The sequence below is a fragment of the Penicillium concentricum genome, assembly GCF_028827145.1.
Source record: "Penicillium concentricum strain IBT 3081 chromosome Unknown utg000004l_segment0_segment0, whole genome shotgun sequence".
Classification (NCBI taxonomy): domain Eukaryota; kingdom Fungi; phylum Ascomycota; class Eurotiomycetes; order Eurotiales; family Aspergillaceae; genus Penicillium; species Penicillium concentricum.
The window spans coordinates 2,267,689-2,286,068 of NW_026622757.1; the positions used below are offsets into that span (position 1 = coordinate 2,267,689).

An 18,380-nucleotide genomic window follows, 5' to 3' on the forward strand; every position below is an offset into this window, starting at 1 on the left:
CTTACTAGTAAGTATGTACATCTAATATATATACAATATAATACACAACTTTGAAAGTTACAAAAAAAGACAAGAAAAAAACAGAAAAAAACAGAAGAAAAAACAGTTTCCATGGATGATGACATTGCCTCTCCGAACCTTGGAACCATGGAAGAAACCGTTTTGATTGTCGCCTTAAATACTTCCGTCTCAGCCGACCCCGATCTTTTTTATAACTTCTCTGCTCTACCTTCCATATATTAATGTGAACGTCTCCCTACACGCCATTCATAGACACATTCCTCCCCGCATTCCTGGATCCCACCGAATTCCTCTTCCAACTGGAAGCATTCCGCATTAAGAATCTGTCGGGATTCATGCTGTTCGCGGCGTGTTTCACATAGTGCTCCGTGTATAGAGTGCGCCTTGATCGGCTTCTCGCGCATTGCGCATCCAAATTTTGCTACTTCTTCAATTACCCTACAATAATCTTCAAGTATCTTCTGTCTGGCAACCACTCACGATGCCTCCAAATCGGTGGGAGAAGACTAAGAGCATCTCAAAAAAGGGCTTCGACAAAGCATGGGATACTGTCGACAAGCTCGGCGGCCCCGTCAACCGCTTATCGCATAAGCTGGGCGCCGAAGCCTTCTGGCCTATGACGATTGATAAAGAAGCCGACAAAGCCGCACGCATCCTGCGCAGCTTCTGCAGAGATGGCTTCTATGCCCCTGATACAACCACCGGCACCGATGAGAATGGCAAGATCAATCGCCCCAAGGGCAAGCAGCGCGTTATCCAAAAGATCCCAACACAAGTCCTCAAAAAGGCCAAGGGAATCGCCATCTTCACGACCATGCGCACAGGTCTGTGGGTGAGCGGATCTGGCGGCAGTGGCGTGCTGATCGGTCGCCTCCCCGACACCGGCGCATGGAGTCCGCCATCCGGTATCATGTTACACACGGCCGGGATAGGCTTTCTCGCCGGCGTTGACATTTATGACTGCGTGGTAATCATCAATACCTATGAAGCGCTGGACGCATTCAAGAAATTCCGCTGCACGCTCGGCGGCGAGGTCAGCGCAACGGCGGGGCCTGTGGGCATCGGTGGTGTCCTCGAGTCCGAGGTTCACAAACGCCAGGCACCTATTTGGACATATATGAAGAGCAAAGGGCTGTACGCAGGTGTCGCGATCGATGGCACGGTTATCATTGAGCGAACTGACGAGAACGAACGCTTCTACGGCGAGCGTATATCTGTCGACGAGATTCTCTCCGGCAAAGTCCGGCATCCACCTCGCGAGCTCGATACCCTCATGCAAACTTTGAAGGCTGCGCAAGGCGACACTGATGTTGACGAGAGTCTCGTCCCGCCACCTGGCGAAACACCTGGGGATATGGAGCTGACGGAAGACGGTCAACACGCCTTCGGCGTGCCGGCTGTGGACGACCCTGATCCGTATGGAGTGAAGGCGCTGGAGGCGGAGGGGCTTTTCATCCGCGAGGCCGGCACAAAAGTAAGACCAAGCCATGAGACTTTTGAGTTTCGCCCCAACCTGGACAGTCCCGTTTATAGCACTTTCTCGCGGCGTAGCATGGATAGCTCGCCGCGCAATAGCTGGCGCGCGAGTTTGCAGAGCTCCAAGAGCTATGCTAGTGTCGACCGTGGCACGCAGACTGATGACGCCCCGCTAACTGAGCCCACGTCAGTAAGCCGTGCAACTTCTCCCAGCGTGAAGGGATCGCCCATCAGCCGTCCATCGAAGAGTATCTGGAACGAAGATGAGGACTCCGCTCAGTGGGATACGATTGCTATCCACAGCAATGAAGAGCACGTGAAGGTACGACAATTGGAGGGCCAGGAGGCGGAGGATAGAAGAGCGAAAGCGAACGCCTGCGAAGATTTGCACGATGATCCCGAGCTTGAGGATGACGACGAGCACTTTGAGGTCCACGAGGTTAGCAACGCCAAGGTCACACCAAGGGAGAATATCCCGGCCTCGCCCACGAAGGTGGAGGACCAGACGGCAAACGGTGACACCAAGCCTGCGTCGCCGACCTTCACCCGGGCTCGTCTGGTCACCATCCCGGCCCGCACCCCACCTACCTTGCCTCCGCGGCACCCACGCCACGTCTGGGGTTCTGGGTCAAGCCGTGCTTCAACATCGCCTACGGCTCTCTCGCGTTCAAGCCGTAATACCTCACGTACAGACGTCACCGAGTCGGCAGAGAATCTCGAACATGTGGATGAAACCCCCCACGTGCTTCCATCTCCGCAGAAGGCCAAGAGCTCTGCTAATATTCCTGCCACGAGCGATGATGAGGAGTTTGTTGATACGAAATCGGAGCCTCCGGCCGAGAAGGACGAGTTCCACTCTGTCAATGGCGAGTCGGAAATCGAGGATCACATCATTACCCTCGAAGATCACACTGCTACCGAGGCTGCCGAGCAGGAGAACAAGACAGGCAAAGAGGACAAGAAGGAAGACGAGAAGAAATTTGAACCCGAACAATCTCCTCAACTCGTAAAGTCTCCCAATATCCCCAAGCTTGCACCCAATATCGAGGATACCCCGGAGGTCGAAGAGACCCTCGACAAGATCGAAGCCAAGCTTCAAGCTGAGATTGACGAACCCGAAGGACAGAAGTCTGAAAGGTCATATTCACACATCGTTGCCGACCGCGAAGAACACGAAGAGTCCCCTGGTGGGACTAAACCCGATACCACTTTGCCCCATGCCAGGGCTGAGTGATCGGGTTTTGGTCAACTGTTTTTCTGCTTCCTCTTTGCGCTTGCTTCAGCTTTCTCATTTCCATATTTTTCTCGACACACACCTTGTCATGATACCTCATATGCGTTCTATACACATCTGACTCGTTTCGGATTTCTTGGAGGCTGCACCTTTCTACACCTATCCCATCCCCACCTCTCACCTCCAAAAAAAGGGTTATATGTTGGTTTCCTGCCATTGATTTTTAGCGTGTCTGCATTTTAGCGAGTGGGAGGTATTTCTTTTGCTCTTTTTGTTCCTGGGTCAGGTCGGAAGTCTTCGGGTTCCTTGCTCTTTATTTGGAGAGCTTTCGCTCGAGTTGCATTATATCCTGTTTCCCGGACTTGGAATACACTCCTTTGGACATTGGTCTTCTGCTTTTATCTCCGGCTTTAGTCAATTTTATTCTTCTACACCAATAATTTGCTGGTATGCTGTTTCTATTGTAGCTTTCCTGTCATAGATCTGAAAAATAGCCATAACTAAATCAGACGTCTCATCCCAAGTATCTATAACTTTCTGGGAATTTACTATTCTTTTCTTCCAAGGAAAAATAAATGTCCTTCTACATATAGCTTTTGGGACGTCCCAATGGTTCTTCGTGTGTTTCTATTGACGACTCGCCTCCTTATTCATTTATCTCATCACAGACAATTCAATTTAGAAGAATATAACACCTTCCTCTTGGGAACAGCATGAATAGACCACATAAGCCACTTTTTTATAGCTGCGTCACATTAATGATGCTGCTTTTGATTAAAGATGCTTGAATTCTGCTTGCCTTCCTCAACATAGTGGTGCTACACAATATCTCATTTTCGCCGGAAGTCGTCTCTTATTTTTCCTTCTTATCATCTCAATCTAACAGAAGGCATTTAAGTGTTTTAAAAATCTCTTCCACTTCTAGGAGACTTTACTAACCTACATCTGAGGTGAAGAGTCAGCCAAAGAAGTTGCATGTTGACATTTGTTTGCTCACGAGGGAAGGGCTTCAGTCCTTGGGTTGTCTACGTTTCTTTTCTCCCATTGTCCATCGTCCATCTATCATCGTCCATCTCATCGTTCACCTTCCTTATCCATCTCAAATATCTCAACTCAGTGCTTGTTCCTCCGAATACAGAACCTTTTCAACACTTTCACACGATATCACGTGTGACAGAACCTTCAGCGTCCCCTCGCCTCAGCCTTGTCGAACACGGTATTCCAAATGAATATTCCAGATCTCTTGGGCCCCTTTCAGCATCTAACCAGAATGGCTCAAAGCTCTGTAAGAAGCCTGAAAGATGACCCCAAGAGGTAAGTTCATGGCTGAAAACTTGTGTTTACTGCTACTAATTTGGCTCAGAATTCAAGGACCAACAGTCAAAATCCTGGTCGGGATGTCAAAGAAACCTTCTCATGTGCATGAATCGATCCTCTGCAGCTCTTCTCCGTTTTTCAAAAAGGCCATGTCGGGACCGTGGAAGGAATCTGCGGAGCACACCATTGAACTCCCGGAAGATGACCCCGATATGTTTGATATGTATTCACACTGGCTTTACTATGCCACGATTCCCGTGATTGTTGAGGGCACGGCAAGTGACGAATCAACGAAAGTCTTATCCCAGGAGTACTATGATCTTGCCAAGGCGTATGTGCTCGGCGACAAGTTGCTCGACGTGAAGTTTCAAAATTGCGTTATTGATGCAATTGTCGAAAGACACGCCACGCCTGACAAAAGAAATGGAAGGTGTTACATTCCCAACAAAAAGACAATTAACTACGCGTTCGATAATACGACCGAGTCCGCTCCAATTCGCAAGCTGCTTGTGGATATGTATATGGGCAATGTGACAGCCGAGTGGCTCTCCAAAGACCTTCCACCGGACTTTATCTTTTCGGTTCTTAAATCTGTCGTCGAGAAAACACCCGTCTTATCTGTGTTGATCAACGCATCCGACTACTACATGGATCCGGCAATGGAGAAGCAAAGTTTGAAGCGAAAGCTCTCTGAGATAGAGCTTTAGGTGGCGCTCGAGGTTATATTCCAGTGTCTTCATCGTTATTCCAGTGCGATGATGTCTTTTTCAACTTCACTCATTTTCCAACTTTGTTATGAATGAGCTCTATCTTCGCGGGGTAGTAGCCAATGAACAACGATTTTGTTTTTCTTTCCATTCCTCGGAAATCCGTAGCTAATCTAGCCTATTGCTCTGGCTCATTCGTGCAGAAGTATCTGCTTTCTGGGTCACACAGTTCTATTGGACCTATAGAGCTACATATGGACAGTTGAGCGTGTGACTGAACTTCGAACAACTTTTTCTTAAGAAATGAGTTCATCCTGTTGTATTCTTTTACTATATTGGTTCCTTGCTAGCCTATAAGGCAAACGCTACCTTCCTATGTCTCAATCCTTCTCAATTCTGATATGGGCTTGGCTTCAGATACCAGAGAGAATCTGTCCTCAGAAAACACCGAAAAGAAGGCCTAGCAAGTAGAGAACTGAGATTGTTTTTCGATTAATATGTGCATCTCCGAGTCCTCGATTTAGTCAAACTGCAAATTATCACAATTAGTAGTGGTACCTTGAGCTAGTCTCGACATCCAAAATTAACACAAAAGATAACGCGGCATAGGGACATGAGCTATGACAATCTAGGCGTCTAGTCCGATATTGCAGCGGTCAAGAATCCAATGTGGGTTAGGGCCATGTATAGCAGCCATTGATGTAGGTATGCTGGCCTCCTTGCTCTTGGCACTGCCAAGTACCCCTTCTACTAGCCCGACGCTTTTCCCGTGTGTCCTAATTCTTCTGACATTTCATTTTCATGGGCCATTCTTTTGCAAATCTTTATTTTGATTTATTTGGGTATTCTCTGAGCGACCTTGGAATATGGCTGGTCTATTAATACTGGGAATAGGTGGCTTGGTAATATATATTGCCGTCAAAAGCATCTATCGGCTGTACTTCCACCCTCTCAGCAAAATTCCGGGGCCAAAACTTGCAGCTATCACAAGCGGCTATGAATTTTACTTCAATGTGATCAAGGGAGGAATGTTCATCTGGGAGATAGAGCGACTACATGAGATATACGGTGAATTATACCAGGAAACATGGAGTACCATCAGTCTAATTTTTCTTGAGGTCCCATTATACGCATTACCCCTCTTGAGGTGCATATTAAGGACTCCAGCTATTACGATGAGATATATGCCTCCAGCAAGCGCAAACGCGAAAAGTCCGCTGCCTTGATCGCTCGATTCGATCTTGGAGATACTGGATTTGCTAGTGTCTCCCAAGAAGACCACCGGAAGCGGCGTTCACACATTGAGAGACACTTTTCAAAGCAGGCTGTCTCCAACATAGAGTATTTGATATATGAAAATATTGACAAACTCGACAATCATTTCAAGCGCGCCTTTGAATTCCATAGGGTCATTAATCTTGATGCTGGCTTTGCTGGGCTGACTTCCGATGTCATTCACAAATATGCCTTTGATTTCAACAGTAGAAATCTTGACCACGATGACTTCAACGCGAGTGTGAGGGACGGACTCAACGCACTGTTCAAATTCAACCACATCATATACTTTTTCCCGGTCTTTCAAACTATCATGAAATTGCTTCCGTTGTGGTTGCTCGAAAAGCTTGACCCATTCGCGTATGCACTAGTGAGCCAGAAGTTGGACCTTCTGCGTCGGACAGAGGAATTCCTGCAAAGTGAGCCGTCAAACTCGAAAACACCTCCCATCATGGAAGTTATGTGTGGCCCCAGTATGCCGGAGGATATGCGCGGCGCTGTTCGTCTCAGCAATGAGGGATTTTCTCTGATCATCGGTGGCACCGAGACAACTGCCCGATCGCTATCTATTGCAGCATTTCACCTCTTGGAAAATTATTCGATCAAAGCCAAGTTGCGAGAGGAACTGCGGACGGTGATGCCCACTCCTGAGTCTCGACCAACATGGAGGCAGCTTGAACAGTTGCCATATTTGGTAAGTCCTCTTTTCCATGATGCGTCTTTCTACGGTCTTATTATAGACTTGTAACTGACTGTTTTCACTTTATAGTCTGCATTTGTATGGGAGACATTACGTGTGTCTACTGGAATTGCAAGTCGATCGGCTCGTGTCGCACCTGATGAAGCATTAATCTACAAGGACCACACCATTCCTGCTGGAGTATGTGAAGCCATTTTTACTAGCGCCTATCTTAGAATGTATATTGACATCAACATTTAGACTCCAGTCAGTGAGACCAACTATTTCGTTCTCACTGATCCCGAAATCTTCCCCGATCCGCATACCTTCGACCCAGACCGATGGCTACGTGCCGCTGCGAAAGGGGAGCATCTGGATAGATATATGGTCAATTTTTCCAAGGGCAGTGGATATGTTTGGGCATGAAGTATGTTATTCAAAAGCCTCTCCTCCCTTCCCAATCTCTAATTGACGTGATATTGTAGCCTGGCCTACGCGGAACTGTTTCTTGTACTAGCGGCTTTTATTCGTCGTTTTGACATGGAACTAGTTGAGACAAGCGAGAAGGATATTGCGTTTGCGCGTGATTTTGGAACCCCATACCCCGATGAGGGAAGTGCCCGTGTGCGAGTCATGGTCACTAAGGTGATCGAGGAGTAAGCCTGTTTCACTGGAATTCATCAATTTCAATTTGCAAGAAATATGCCAAATGAGGATACCAACTCTTGTTCAAGCCTGAGAATACGAACAATATTAAGAATGAGTGAGAATATTGCCATGAGAAGAATGCCCAAGTGTACCGAAATAGGAAGGAAGTCAACCCGTTATCTCCGTGCTAAGTCCGAAAACTTGTGTAACTTTACTTTAGAAGCCCAGACCTGGAGGATACCCTTCTCCTGCAAAAACATCCTCCGAAATTCCATCCTTTCATCGCATCCTTATAGATATCCAAGATGCCTTCGGATAACCACATCAAAGCGGCCTTTTCTCTCATCGAGGACAAGGCAAAGGTCCTTGGCTTGAACATTGGCATCCATGAGAACGTGCAGCCAGGAACATGGCTTCCTCGCAAGGGTACGGACCAGACCATTTCATCTCCTCCCCTTCCATCCTCCCCAACTAGTGTGACAGGCAGTTGAACTATTGACTGACAAAAACCATAGAAGCTCAAGAGCTCCCGGAGCTTTCCTTTGCCGGTGCTAACCCCACCAGCACCTACCTGGTCGTGAGCCTGGATATTGACGCACCTTTCCCTTCTTTTGGGATCCTGGGTCCCATACTTCACTGGATCCAGTCCGATATCAAGGTCACCAGCGAGGCTGTACTCAAGTTCGATGCGCCCTTCGTTGCCAATTACATCGGCCCTGCTCCCCCTCCTATAAGCGCGCCCCATAGGTACCTCTTTCTCCTGTACGAGCAGCCTGAAGGGTTTGACCTCAAGGCCTATGCACCTGCTGGTGGCAAGAATGTTAGTAATTCGAATCGCATGCGGTATGATCTTGATGCTTGGGCAGAGCAGATCAAGCTTGGTCTTCCTGTGGCTTTCAACTATTTCACCTGCAATTAGCCGGTTCCTTGTCAACATTGATCGGATTCGTGGTTTGATGAAGTTCGAAGGGTACGATATGGCGTTTCTGGTGGTGGTTTTTATTTTCAAATCCAGAAAAACAGCCTGGTCTCACTAATTGCTATCCAATGGATGTTGCTTTGCTTTGGTTAAAAATTGATCAACAGATTGCAAGCTCAACATAAACTGCTTTCCCGTAAGTATCAAAAGATATATTCTATAGCTTCTGGTATTTGACTGTAACAGATGCAGAGAAGTGTTCTCGATGAGCCACTTGACCTAGAGATTTGCTAGATGTTCTGGAGTAGATTCTTTACACCTCACCCTCAGGCGTCAAAGGAGAAGTACGGGGGCTTGAAAGAGGTATCTGATGTCTTTGTTGGTTGTTTGTTTGACAATATCATTATCATAGTGCGTCTATAGTTTAAAAAGGTAACTAGCTTCTTCTATAACGATGTTCTGGATTTAATTCTATGCGTACTTTCCTTCATCTTTGGTTCTCTTTTGAATGCCTTCATAGAGCTAGAAGTAGTGCCAATCTTTTTCATCGGCCAAGATGGCTTCCAACGAACCGATAGACAAGCCGATAGACAAGCTAACCGGCGACATGAAGGGGTTGGTCATCGGTGCCAGTGGTACAATCCCTGGATATCAACATGGTATGTTTTTCCTCATGGCAAAGCAAAGTCAACGAGAAAAACGAGAGGTAATTTCTAGATATCCTTTGATGACTGACACCCCGTTATCTAGGACAAATCAAGCGGCTGGTCGAAAGATGTGGTGCGAGGTTTGCCACAATGAATATGAGTGAATGTACTCATCTGGTGACAACAGAAAATTATCTCAAGAGAAAGTCGAAAAAGAGTTAGTATCATCAAGTTACGCATCCACTGATAGAAGCGTCAGCTAACATTATGGTTTTCAGTCAATCAGGCTCAGGAACTACATGATTGCAAAATTGTGGACATGGATTGGCTGCTCAAGAAGATTACAAAGCATCTTCCGGAGAGTGTTCAGAAGGAAATCATGAAGGAGAAAGACAAAGACATCAAGGCCAAAGGCAAAAAGCGTGAGCGAGAATCTTCACTTGTGGACGACGAAGGCAGCCCTTTGAAGAAAACGAAGGATGAAGAACAGATCAAGGTCAAGTTTCTGATCGAACTAGTTGACGAGAAATACCCAGATCTGAGTGAGTGATATGGTATAATGTTATCGCTTAGATGTCTAACACTTTGTCAATATTAGACACTACGCTTTCCGTTTGGCAGGATGACGCAGGACTGATATGGGATGCCACGTTGGTCAGAGCTGGTGTGAAAAAACAAGTCGAAATTTTGCGTCTCCAACTTCTCGTTCATCGCGAGTCGCAAAAGTTCCACACATGGGACTTGCAGTGCCAATTTGGATCATCAAAATCATCAAAATCGGTTGGAGATGTGGGAACCCTCGAGTCGGCCAAGGATACGTTTGAGGAGAAGTTCAAGATGTTCAGTGGTTTAGCTTGGGAAGACCGACATGGTACTCCCACTTCCAAAGGCTGGATTTTCCTTGAACTGCATCATAGGGAGGTTCCCATCTTCTCCAGCGAGGTCAGCTCGTTGCCTGCAAGCGTTGAAAACGTTTTGAAAATCATCTTCGCAACAGGAAACTTGAAGAAATACCTTAATGTGCTAAACAGTCACGGACGGAGTGTTTCGCTCAAAAAGAAAGTGGACAAGAAGAAACTCCTGGTTGGGATTGCAGTTTTGGGAAAGCTGATGGAGCTCACAAATCATGAGCTGGCGCCTGGCAAACACTCCCAAGTAAAGGAGAGATTGTGCAAGATCTACGGAAGCTTGATTTTCATAAATCGGACTCTTTCTGACGCCAGTGACACCGTCAGACAGGAACTGGAATCCCTCGAGCTCTTACTCAAGTTGCGCGATGCTAGCGAGATTCTGGAAAGAAATTCTCAGTCTGCCTCATTAGCCATGAGCCAAATATCCCATGTACTTGGTCTGGCAAAAATGCTCCCAGGTATATCTCATTTTGTGCCTTCCTGTTCTAATTTATTGCATGCTTTTCAAAATACCAAAGCATGAAGCTGACCTTGTCAACAGTGAGCGGAGATTCGACAGAGTTCAAGGTGCTCCAGGAGTATCTTGAAAAGACTTCAGCTCCAACCCACTCTTTTCAATTCCAGGCAAGCTTCACTCAAATCACATTGGCAAAAGTCCAGACTAACGCTCGCACCTTCCTAGGAGATCCTCGGCGTGTTCCGTCTCGAACGTCCCGGGGAAGCAGAGCGTTTCGCCCAGTGGGAAAAGGCAAACCTTGCTAATATCGGTGACCGGCGACTTCTGTGGCATGGCTCGGCGTCTAGCAATTTTGCAGGGATCTTGACTCAAGGGCTGCGTAACGATGGCATTGCCAGTCTCGATGGGAAGGCCTTCATTCCTGGGGTATTCTTTGCCGACATATCCACAAAGTCGGCAGGATATTGCCGCCTGAAAGGGGAAGCCTTGATGTTGCTATGTGAAGTCGAGCTGGGCACATCCTCGTCCCTTTCCCATCATGTTCTTGGCCGCACTATTCATAAAAAATGGTGTGATGCTGGATATATTCACCCAGATTTCAAGGGGTCTATGGTGCCAGATCTTCACGCCGGAACAATGACTGTAAACGGCACGCCGAATCTTTACCACTCTGAGTATGTCGCAAAAAGCCCAGCACAGATTCGCCAACGGTATCTGTTCCATGTCAAGCTTGTTTGAAATGTGAAGGACTTTGAGGCAAAGATATTTGGGGTTTCATTTGGGTACTACAGAATGTTGAACTTTTCCTATCCGAAGGTGTCTGTATTTATGCTCGTGCAATACAATGTTAAAAGTTCTCCGTTTGCATAATCCTCCATCACAGATATCGGGTAGTAAATGAATGATTCATGTTCAAATTTGCATGGGTGAGACATAGCTAGGGCATTGAATATCAGGTGGTATTGTCTTGGCACTCCCAAGGTTCCCAAGGTTCCCGAATCCCGAGGTCCCCTCACCCCCCGCTTACACTTGCTATCTACGATTCATAGATGCACATTTTCTTGTAGCTCTTCTCTCCAGTTCTTCTTTTGCTGTCCTCAATTGGCTCGGGTTATGATTAATCTGTGGACCGCTGCGCTGGCAGCAACTGCCGCGGCCCAGTACTTTCCGCCCATACCAGATGGGTTGAAGGTAGTTGAATCGCAACATCAAAAGGGAGTGAAGATTTCCTACAAACAGGTGCGATTCTTTTCAAAATTTCTATCCCATCTTTAAAGATGATATGGTCGTCGATATCACATAATCTTGTACTGATAAATTGCATAGCCTGGGATCTGTGAAACAACCCCAGGGGTGAGATCATATTCGGGTTACGTTCATCTACCCCCAGGCTCTCTGGACGATGTAAATGTTGATCAAGACTATCCGATCAATACTTTTTTCTGGTTTTTCGAGTCTCGTCATAACCCAAAAAATGCACCACTGTCCATATGGATGAACGGAGGTCCAGGAAGTTCCTCTATGATTGGCCTCATGCAGGAAAATGGACCCTGTATTGTCAACGAGGATTCCAATTCCACAGAGCTCAATCCTTGGTCCTGGAATAACTATGTCAATATGCTCTACATTGATCAGCCAAATCAGGTCGGCTTCAGTTATGATGTCCCGACTAACGGTACCTTTGATCAAGTCCAAGGTGCCTGGAACTTGTCGGAGTGGGCCGGTGTGCCCAAGCAGAATAACACTTTCTATGTTGGCACGACAGCCAGCCAAGATAAGTCGACGGTAGCCAATAGTACTGCAAACTCCGCGCGGTCACTGTGGCACTTTGCTCAGACCTGGTTCACCGAGTTTCCACATTATAAGCCCCATGATGACCGGGTCAGCATCTGGACTGAGTCATACGGCGGTCGCTACGGCCCATCTTTCACTGCCTTCTTCCAGGAGCAAAACGAAAAGATAAAAAATGGCAGCATCGATACCCCGGGGGCATCACACTACATTCACCTAGATACACTAGGCATCATTAACGGCTGCATCGATCTCCTGGTGCAGGAACCAACCTATCCAGTAATGGCATACAACAATACCTACGACATCCAGGCCATCAACAAGACCGTATATGATAATGCCATGGAGGCATGGAGTCGCCCTGGGGGATGCAAAGACCTGATCACGCACTGTCGCGCGCTGGCCGCAGAGGGCGATCCGCAAATGTATGGCAACAATGCAACCGTCAACAAAGCGTGCCATAACGCCGACAATTTCTGCAGCAACAACGTCGAAGGTGCATACGTAGAATACGCGGGCCGCGGCTACTACGACATCACTCACAAGAACCCAGACCCTTTCCCACCGTCCTACTACTTGGGTTGGCTGAACCAGCACTGGGTGCAAGGTGCACTGGGCGTCCCAATTAACTTCACTGAGTCAAGCAACGGTGCCTACGGCGCTTTCAAATCTGTTGGGGACTATCCACGTTCTGACGTTCACGGCTACCTCGAAGACCTGGCATACGTGCTCGACTCGGGTATCAAGGTCGCTCTCGTTTACGGTGACAGTGACTACGCTTGCAACTGGATTGGAGGCGAAGATGCCAGCTTGCTGGTCAACCATGCTGGTGCTTCTGCTTTCCGGTCTGCTGGGTACACACCTCTACGCACGAATTCCACGTATATTGGCGGCCAGGTCCGGCAGCATGGCAACTTTTCTTTCACGCGTGTCTACGATGCCGGTCATGAAGTCCCGGCCTACCAGCCACAGACTGCATACGAGATCTTCTACCGGTCGCTCTTCAACCGCGATCTGGCCACGGGCAAGATCAATACCGCACGTAATGGCTCATATACCACAGAGGGGCCTGCGTCTACTTGGCTTATCAAGAACAAGGTCCCGGAGAGTCCGGGTCCGGTCTGCTATATCCTTGCTTTGGACTCGACATGCACTCAAGACCAGATTGCAAGTGTGGTCAATGGCTCAGCTGTTATTCGTGATTACATTGTTGTGAATGAAAAGTAGAAGTTAGAATTCATGCAAGCTTGATGCCCATTATTTCTCCTTGTGTGTCTTACTGGCACATTCATAAAATGACTTATTTAAACACGTGTTCTTCTCTAAGTAAGCTCTTGTGTGACCATGTCCTCGCATCTTCGGTTACCAATACGCTGTTTGCCTGCAGCCAAGGCACATATCTCGAATTATACCTGGTCGGATAGCTCAGTAAAGGCTCGGGCAATCCAAGGAGGTCATGTATGGCACACAAGTGGGTGTCTCGCATGTTGAACACCATAGGAGGAGTCGGGGGTTTCACGAGCGGTGATAGCCCTGTATTGCATCGCATGGACCTTCGGGAGGTTCGCGTCGTGTGGGTACGGCCCGAGCCGTTGTGGAACCCGATTCGATGGATTCCCGGTGGCGGCCCCTGAAAACCGGGTCCCTGGTTTTCCGCCAAGTACTTAGTGTCTTGGTAACGTCTCATCGTGGGTTAGCATGAGTCTTGGACATGATCCTTTGTGTCTGGATACTTGTCATATTAACTTAACAGGGTGTGCGCCATGAGATAATGTGCCCAAATCCGAACAAGACTCTTTGGGGGAATGCGTGCATGTCCCCAGGAGTACTCATTTCAGAGTCCAGTCGAAGTAATGAGTAGTTGCGCATGTGCCTCTTGCTGTTTGCCACATATTGCAGATATAAGATAGCAGACAACTCCGAGTGGACAATCCGTTCAAACAATATGGGACTCCTTCATGAATAGGCTCACGTCTGTGAGATTACGGCGAGGATACTGGAGAGGGTAAAGACTGCCCGATTGAGTGGACATAATGTACCAGTACTAGTCTACTTGCTCATGAGATGAGAGGATCAATTGGTTCTAGTCATATAGAAAAACTTATCCGCCAGGTAGAACATTGGAACTTGGAGATATACAGTCGACTGTCCAAATCAACCAAATTGCATAATCTGTCTCTGATACCATAAGTCTCTCAAAACGGAAGGCACCCAGTCACCTGGTCCCCTGAGGGTGCCTTCCTATTTAGGATAACTCGTCACCTACCCCAGTTCCCCCCGTTACCTGCAGCCATTGGAAAAATATAAATACCTGCCCCTTCCCACTTTTTCTCTTCTTCTTTCTTTCTTTCTTTCTTTCTTTCTTTCCTCAGTCCCCACTCGGATCTTTGACGCGGTCTTTGAGAGGCTGAAACTAGGTTGGGGCTTCGGCCCTGGCCTAATGGCACGAAGTATGTTGGGACTAGCCCTCTCAACCTCTGCGGATACAGACTGTACTCTCTTGGGTTCTCCATTGACCATTGGGGGCTCACCCTCCCTCCCCCGCATCAAGACACCATAGAACCTTCATTTTGCCCCAACCCAGTTGCACGGGGCCTGTGTGCAACACCTGAGCAGGACTTGCACCTTTACGTGGTGCTCGGGATAAGTAGCCTTCATGGTGAAACCAAGCAAGTCCTTAGCTAGTTTAATAGAATTTGGTATTAATCAAATGTTTTAATGTGTATCCTTTTGTAGACGTCTCTTGTAACATGTGAGCTAGTCATTTGACTTGCACTGCGTAAACAATCTTAGCCTGGGATGGCGACACGATGTTCGACGCTACCTACGCTTCCATAATTGCACTCCAACCTCTGTGTTCAATCAAGCCTAGCTACAGTACTTTCCAAACATAGACACATATGTGCTCTTAGTTTTCATCTCAAGCTCATGTCCCTGCATTTGTCTTGTCAACTGCCCATTGCTACGACACACTGACATACATCTCCACCAACACCGAGCTCCTCTTACATTACAGTTAGTATGCAAAGGCATCGACCAGTCCCCTATCAACCAGACTCGGACTTCTAAAATGTGGCACTTCGACAAGCACCTCTATATGAAAACTGCTAACATTGGGTATCATAGACAACAAATCACCCTACTCCTAACAGATTTCAACGACAACAATGGCATTTCCACACCGGTTCCGCTGGCTCGCAAAGCCATCGCCATTTACTACTCTTCGGCAGCCCCGACTGAGTCCAGCCAAGACAGGCCGGTTGGTGACATACGATATCACCTCCGAGATGCAGTGCCCGCTGTTCGACCGGCTACGGTGGTGCTTTGAACTGGACTTTATGTGTGGATACCAATCTACATGGGACATCCAGGAGCAGACCAAGGATGGAGAACAGTCCTCCCAGGTTAACGAGGATACAAGACGCTAGGTGCATGGGTTTGTGTGGCACTGAGTCAATACCACATCCGTTGCTTGGTTACTGGCACTCGCTAACTTGGGTTCCTACCACAGTCAAGCCCTGTTCACACTGCGAGACCCAATCCTCTCCCTAGCCCTTTGAGAAATCAATCAACGAGCCCAACCTCGACCATTGCCATTGTTCAAGGAAAACGAGACGAAACACCACGACTGTGCAACTTCTACCACCCGAGGCCAGCCATGACTTATGCAAAGCACTCTGATGTACAGAGAAGGTCGCTCACGTTCTAGAACCTACATTTCCGGACCATGCGCTCCCTCTCGGCTGCAGGATACCATTACGGGAGTATGGCATATTTGCCAATTACTTGTTGGGAACTGGCGTGATGGACTTTTGCATTCGGCCCTCTAGCGATGTACTCTACAAGTCCCTGATGTCGATGGCAATTGTATCTCGTTTTCACATATTCACAATCAAATGTTACTTCACTATCACTTTGAATCATACTTGTGTATACTGAAGTTCAATCAAATGTCGACGACCTACCTCGGTAGTACGGAAGTTGCTTAAACTCGTGCTTTTTGCGTAGACCCTTTCACATTTAGCGTTTTGTACATCTGTTTACTACATAGAGAGTCTCAGTTAGAGAGTATTGGTGAATCAAGTTATTCTCCTACGGACTACATTCCAGGTTTTCTATCCGAACATTAGTGAAGTTGAATCATAATTGTGGCTCTAAATATACTACTAAAATTCCATGCTTTAAAGATCGTCAGCAAGAAACTAGTAAGATGAGTACTCCGAGATCAAGAATTAAAAGTAAAAAAGACGAGGAAAAGGTCAACGCTAGTGTATAAACCATTCAGTATCACATAAACAAATCATTCTCTCTTATCATGTGCAGCCTCAGCCCGTTTATTTCCAAGTCCAGACGACCAAGCAACACGAATAAGCCGCCAAAGCACCCACATGAATCCAAGTGAGATAGCCACACAGGTGCCAAACTCGATATATTTACTCTGGAAGTAGCCATCCCCGCCCTCAATTCGTAGAACCGGCACATCGATCTCCTCAAGAAGACGATCACCCGCAGGCTGAAGCTGGTAGAACATGGTTCGCGGACCGAACAAGCCGTCCCAGCCGAGATTTTTGCGGTCGAAGGGGTTCACACCCATCTTCGTGCCATCCTCGGTGGTACAGGCCCAGAAGACGACGGGCCAGGGAATGTGGGCAGTGCGGTGTCCTGTCTCGGACGGTGACAGGTAGCGTAGGTGTAGAGGTATAGTGGCGGTCCAATTTGAGGGGTCTGGTACTCTAGCCGCGTCTTCGGCTTCTGGTGGGGTTGCTAGTTCGATAAGCCAGTTTGAGCCCCAGCGCTGGACAACCCAGTCTGGGGCTTCGAGGTCCATTTCACCTGCTAAGGCACGCAGGGCTACGAGATTGTGTGACTCGAGGAAGAGGGGATCTGTTGTTGCGAGCTGGTATTGATCTCCGAAGATGGTAGAGGGGAGGGTGAGGTATGTGTGTAGAGCGCAGGTTGCGTCGCTAGGTGCTTGGGGTCGTTTGAGGGATGATCGTGGCATGGATATGGACATTGTTGGATGTAGACCAGTTGGGGAAGCGAAGGAGACGGTGTAACTCGATGGCTCGGTGAGAGGTTGATGGCGGGAGGGGAATGAGAACATGGTTGGTTCTGTATAAGGGTTAGTCCAGCCATTCCGTATGATCAGAGTTAGACAAAAGGCAAGCGATGTAAGAAACGCCGGGGCCACATACTTAGCTTCTCGTCCTGTCCGACAACAGCTAACAGCCCGCCCATCTTGATCTCCTCTGGCTCAAGCCCTGCCTCGGCGCCCAAGAGACCGAACTCGATTTGATCGGCATCGGATGCTGGCTTCTGAAATTGATCCGTCCAACCGCCCGTCGGTGGACTGGTCCAGAGCCCGGACAAAGTTAAGGCGTGCGAAATGCTGTCATAGTCGATGTCGACCGAGTCTGCAGAGAGGAGAGCATTGGCCCGGGTGTGACACTCGGGGCCATCTGCACGACTCTGGTCACAGACAGTATTCTGAATATATTGGACCAGAGACTGGATGGAAGGGAGGTGGGTGTAATATTGTAGGGAGGCCGAGGAAGCGAATCGTGTCGAGATAAGCGGGGTTGTAATGAACGAATCCTGTATAGCAGATTTGGGTCAGATCGAACACATGCAAAACATGGCCAGGGAATGTTCCGGGGGAAAGTGAACAATCGTAAAATACCTCCGGCTTCGAACAATCCTTAAATTGAGCGTCTTTGTTGGGTGCGACTACCGTGCGGAGCAGCGTGCACAGTGCCTCCCTATCGATAACCAAATCAGTCAATCGCATTCCCCCAAACTCAAGATGTAAAAATGAGCTCACGAAGATGAATCCGACTTGAGCGGAGTATAATGCACATGCAGACCAGGTGAAACCCGGCTACTGAATGGCGCGACAGCATCGAAAGACCTCTCGGAGGCCCAGCGGAGGTGGAGCTCATGAGATTGCTCGAGGACAGCACGCAACTAAACATGACAAATGATCAGGTTAGCGTTGCTCTATTCTCAACAGGCTTGATCAACAATGCCATCTCACCTCCTCTGGAAGCTCGTCCAGTCCGACCGTAATGCGATCCTCCCGCGCGGCGTCCAGGTTACGGACGGAGAGGGATGACGCGGTTAACACAGCTTGCTGCGGGTCGAATCCGGCATCGACGCGCTGGATAAAGGTGATTCTTCGTTTCATGGTAAAAAAAATCAAGGGATATGGAGTGAAGGAAAGTAAACAGAAATGACGAATTGATTTCTCCAAGGTGTTTCTCCGCATTCGCTCAATTAGGTTAGACTACAACTGATCCAT

The 18,380-nt window shown here is 47.9% G+C and overlaps 8 protein-coding genes across 8 annotated transcripts; 7 read left to right on the forward strand and 1 right to left on the reverse strand.

Annotated features, from left to right (window-relative positions):
* Window positions 1–502: 502 nt before the first annotated feature.
* N7517_009809 (lipid-binding SYLF domain-containing protein) lies at window positions 503–2,731 on the forward strand (the record flags this gene model as incomplete). Its single annotated transcript, XM_056727532.1, has 1 exon — window positions 503–2,731. One exon carries the CDS (start codon window positions 503–505, stop codon window positions 2,729–2,731), a length of 2,229 nt encoding a protein of 742 aa, XP_056576104.1.
* Window positions 2,732–4,001: 1,270 nt separating this feature from the next.
* Window positions 4,002–4,755, forward strand: N7517_009810 (BTB/POZ domain-containing protein; the record flags this gene model as incomplete). The annotated part of the gene is made up of 2 exons (XM_056727533.1): window positions 4,002–4,045; window positions 4,095–4,755. 2 exons carry the CDS (start codon window positions 4,002–4,004, stop codon window positions 4,753–4,755), a joined length of 705 nt encoding a protein of 234 aa, XP_056576105.1.
* Window positions 4,756–5,621: 866 nt separating this feature from the next.
* On the forward strand, window positions 5,622–7,369 carry N7517_009811 (cytochrome P450; the record flags this gene model as incomplete). The annotated part of the gene is made up of 6 exons (XM_056727534.1): window positions 5,622–5,823; window positions 5,874–6,724; window positions 6,800–6,910; window positions 6,971–7,096; window positions 7,117–7,136; window positions 7,195–7,369. 6 exons carry the CDS (start codon window positions 5,622–5,624, stop codon window positions 7,367–7,369), a joined length of 1,485 nt encoding a protein of 494 aa, XP_056576106.1.
* Window positions 7,370–7,662: 293 nt separating this feature from the next.
* Window positions 7,663–8,276, forward strand: N7517_009812 (YbhB/YbcL family Raf kinase inhibitor-like protein; the record flags this gene model as incomplete). The annotated part of the gene is made up of 2 exons (XM_056727535.1): window positions 7,663–7,783; window positions 7,873–8,276. 2 exons carry the CDS (start codon window positions 7,663–7,665, stop codon window positions 8,274–8,276), a joined length of 525 nt encoding a protein of 174 aa, XP_056576107.1.
* A 556-nt stretch (window positions 8,277–8,832) lies between these two features.
* N7517_009813 (putative poly(ADP)-ribose polymerase PARP) lies at window positions 8,833–11,029 on the forward strand (the record flags this gene model as incomplete). The annotated part of the gene is made up of 5 exons (XM_056727536.1): window positions 8,833–8,935; window positions 9,027–9,140; window positions 9,202–9,465; window positions 9,522–10,264; window positions 10,517–11,029. 5 exons carry the CDS (start codon window positions 8,833–8,835, stop codon window positions 11,027–11,029), a joined length of 1,737 nt encoding a protein of 578 aa, XP_056576108.1.
* Window positions 11,030–11,785: 756 nt separating this feature from the next.
* Window positions 11,786–13,309, forward strand: cp1 (putative carboxypeptidase S1; the record flags this gene model as incomplete). Its single annotated transcript, XM_056727537.1, has 1 exon — window positions 11,786–13,309. One exon carries the CDS (start codon window positions 11,786–11,788, stop codon window positions 13,307–13,309), a length of 1,524 nt encoding a protein of 507 aa, XP_056576109.1.
* Window positions 13,310–15,249: 1,940 nt separating this feature from the next.
* N7517_009815 (uncharacterized protein) lies at window positions 15,250–15,510 on the forward strand (the record flags this gene model as incomplete). Its single annotated transcript, XM_056727538.1, has 1 exon — window positions 15,250–15,510. One exon carries the CDS (start codon window positions 15,250–15,252, stop codon window positions 15,508–15,510), a length of 261 nt encoding a protein of 86 aa, XP_056576110.1.
* Window positions 15,511–16,382: 872 nt separating this feature from the next.
* N7517_009816 (uncharacterized protein) lies at window positions 16,383–18,266 on the reverse strand (the record flags this gene model as incomplete). The annotated part of the gene is made up of 5 exons (XM_056727539.1): window positions 16,383–17,194; window positions 17,278–17,677; window positions 17,763–17,841; window positions 17,904–18,046; window positions 18,117–18,266. The coding sequence occupies 5 exons, from the start codon at window positions 18,264–18,266 to the stop codon at window positions 16,383–16,385; spliced, it is 1,584 nt and encodes a 527-aa protein (XP_056576111.1).
* Between the last annotated feature and the right edge of the window lie 114 nt (window positions 18,267–18,380).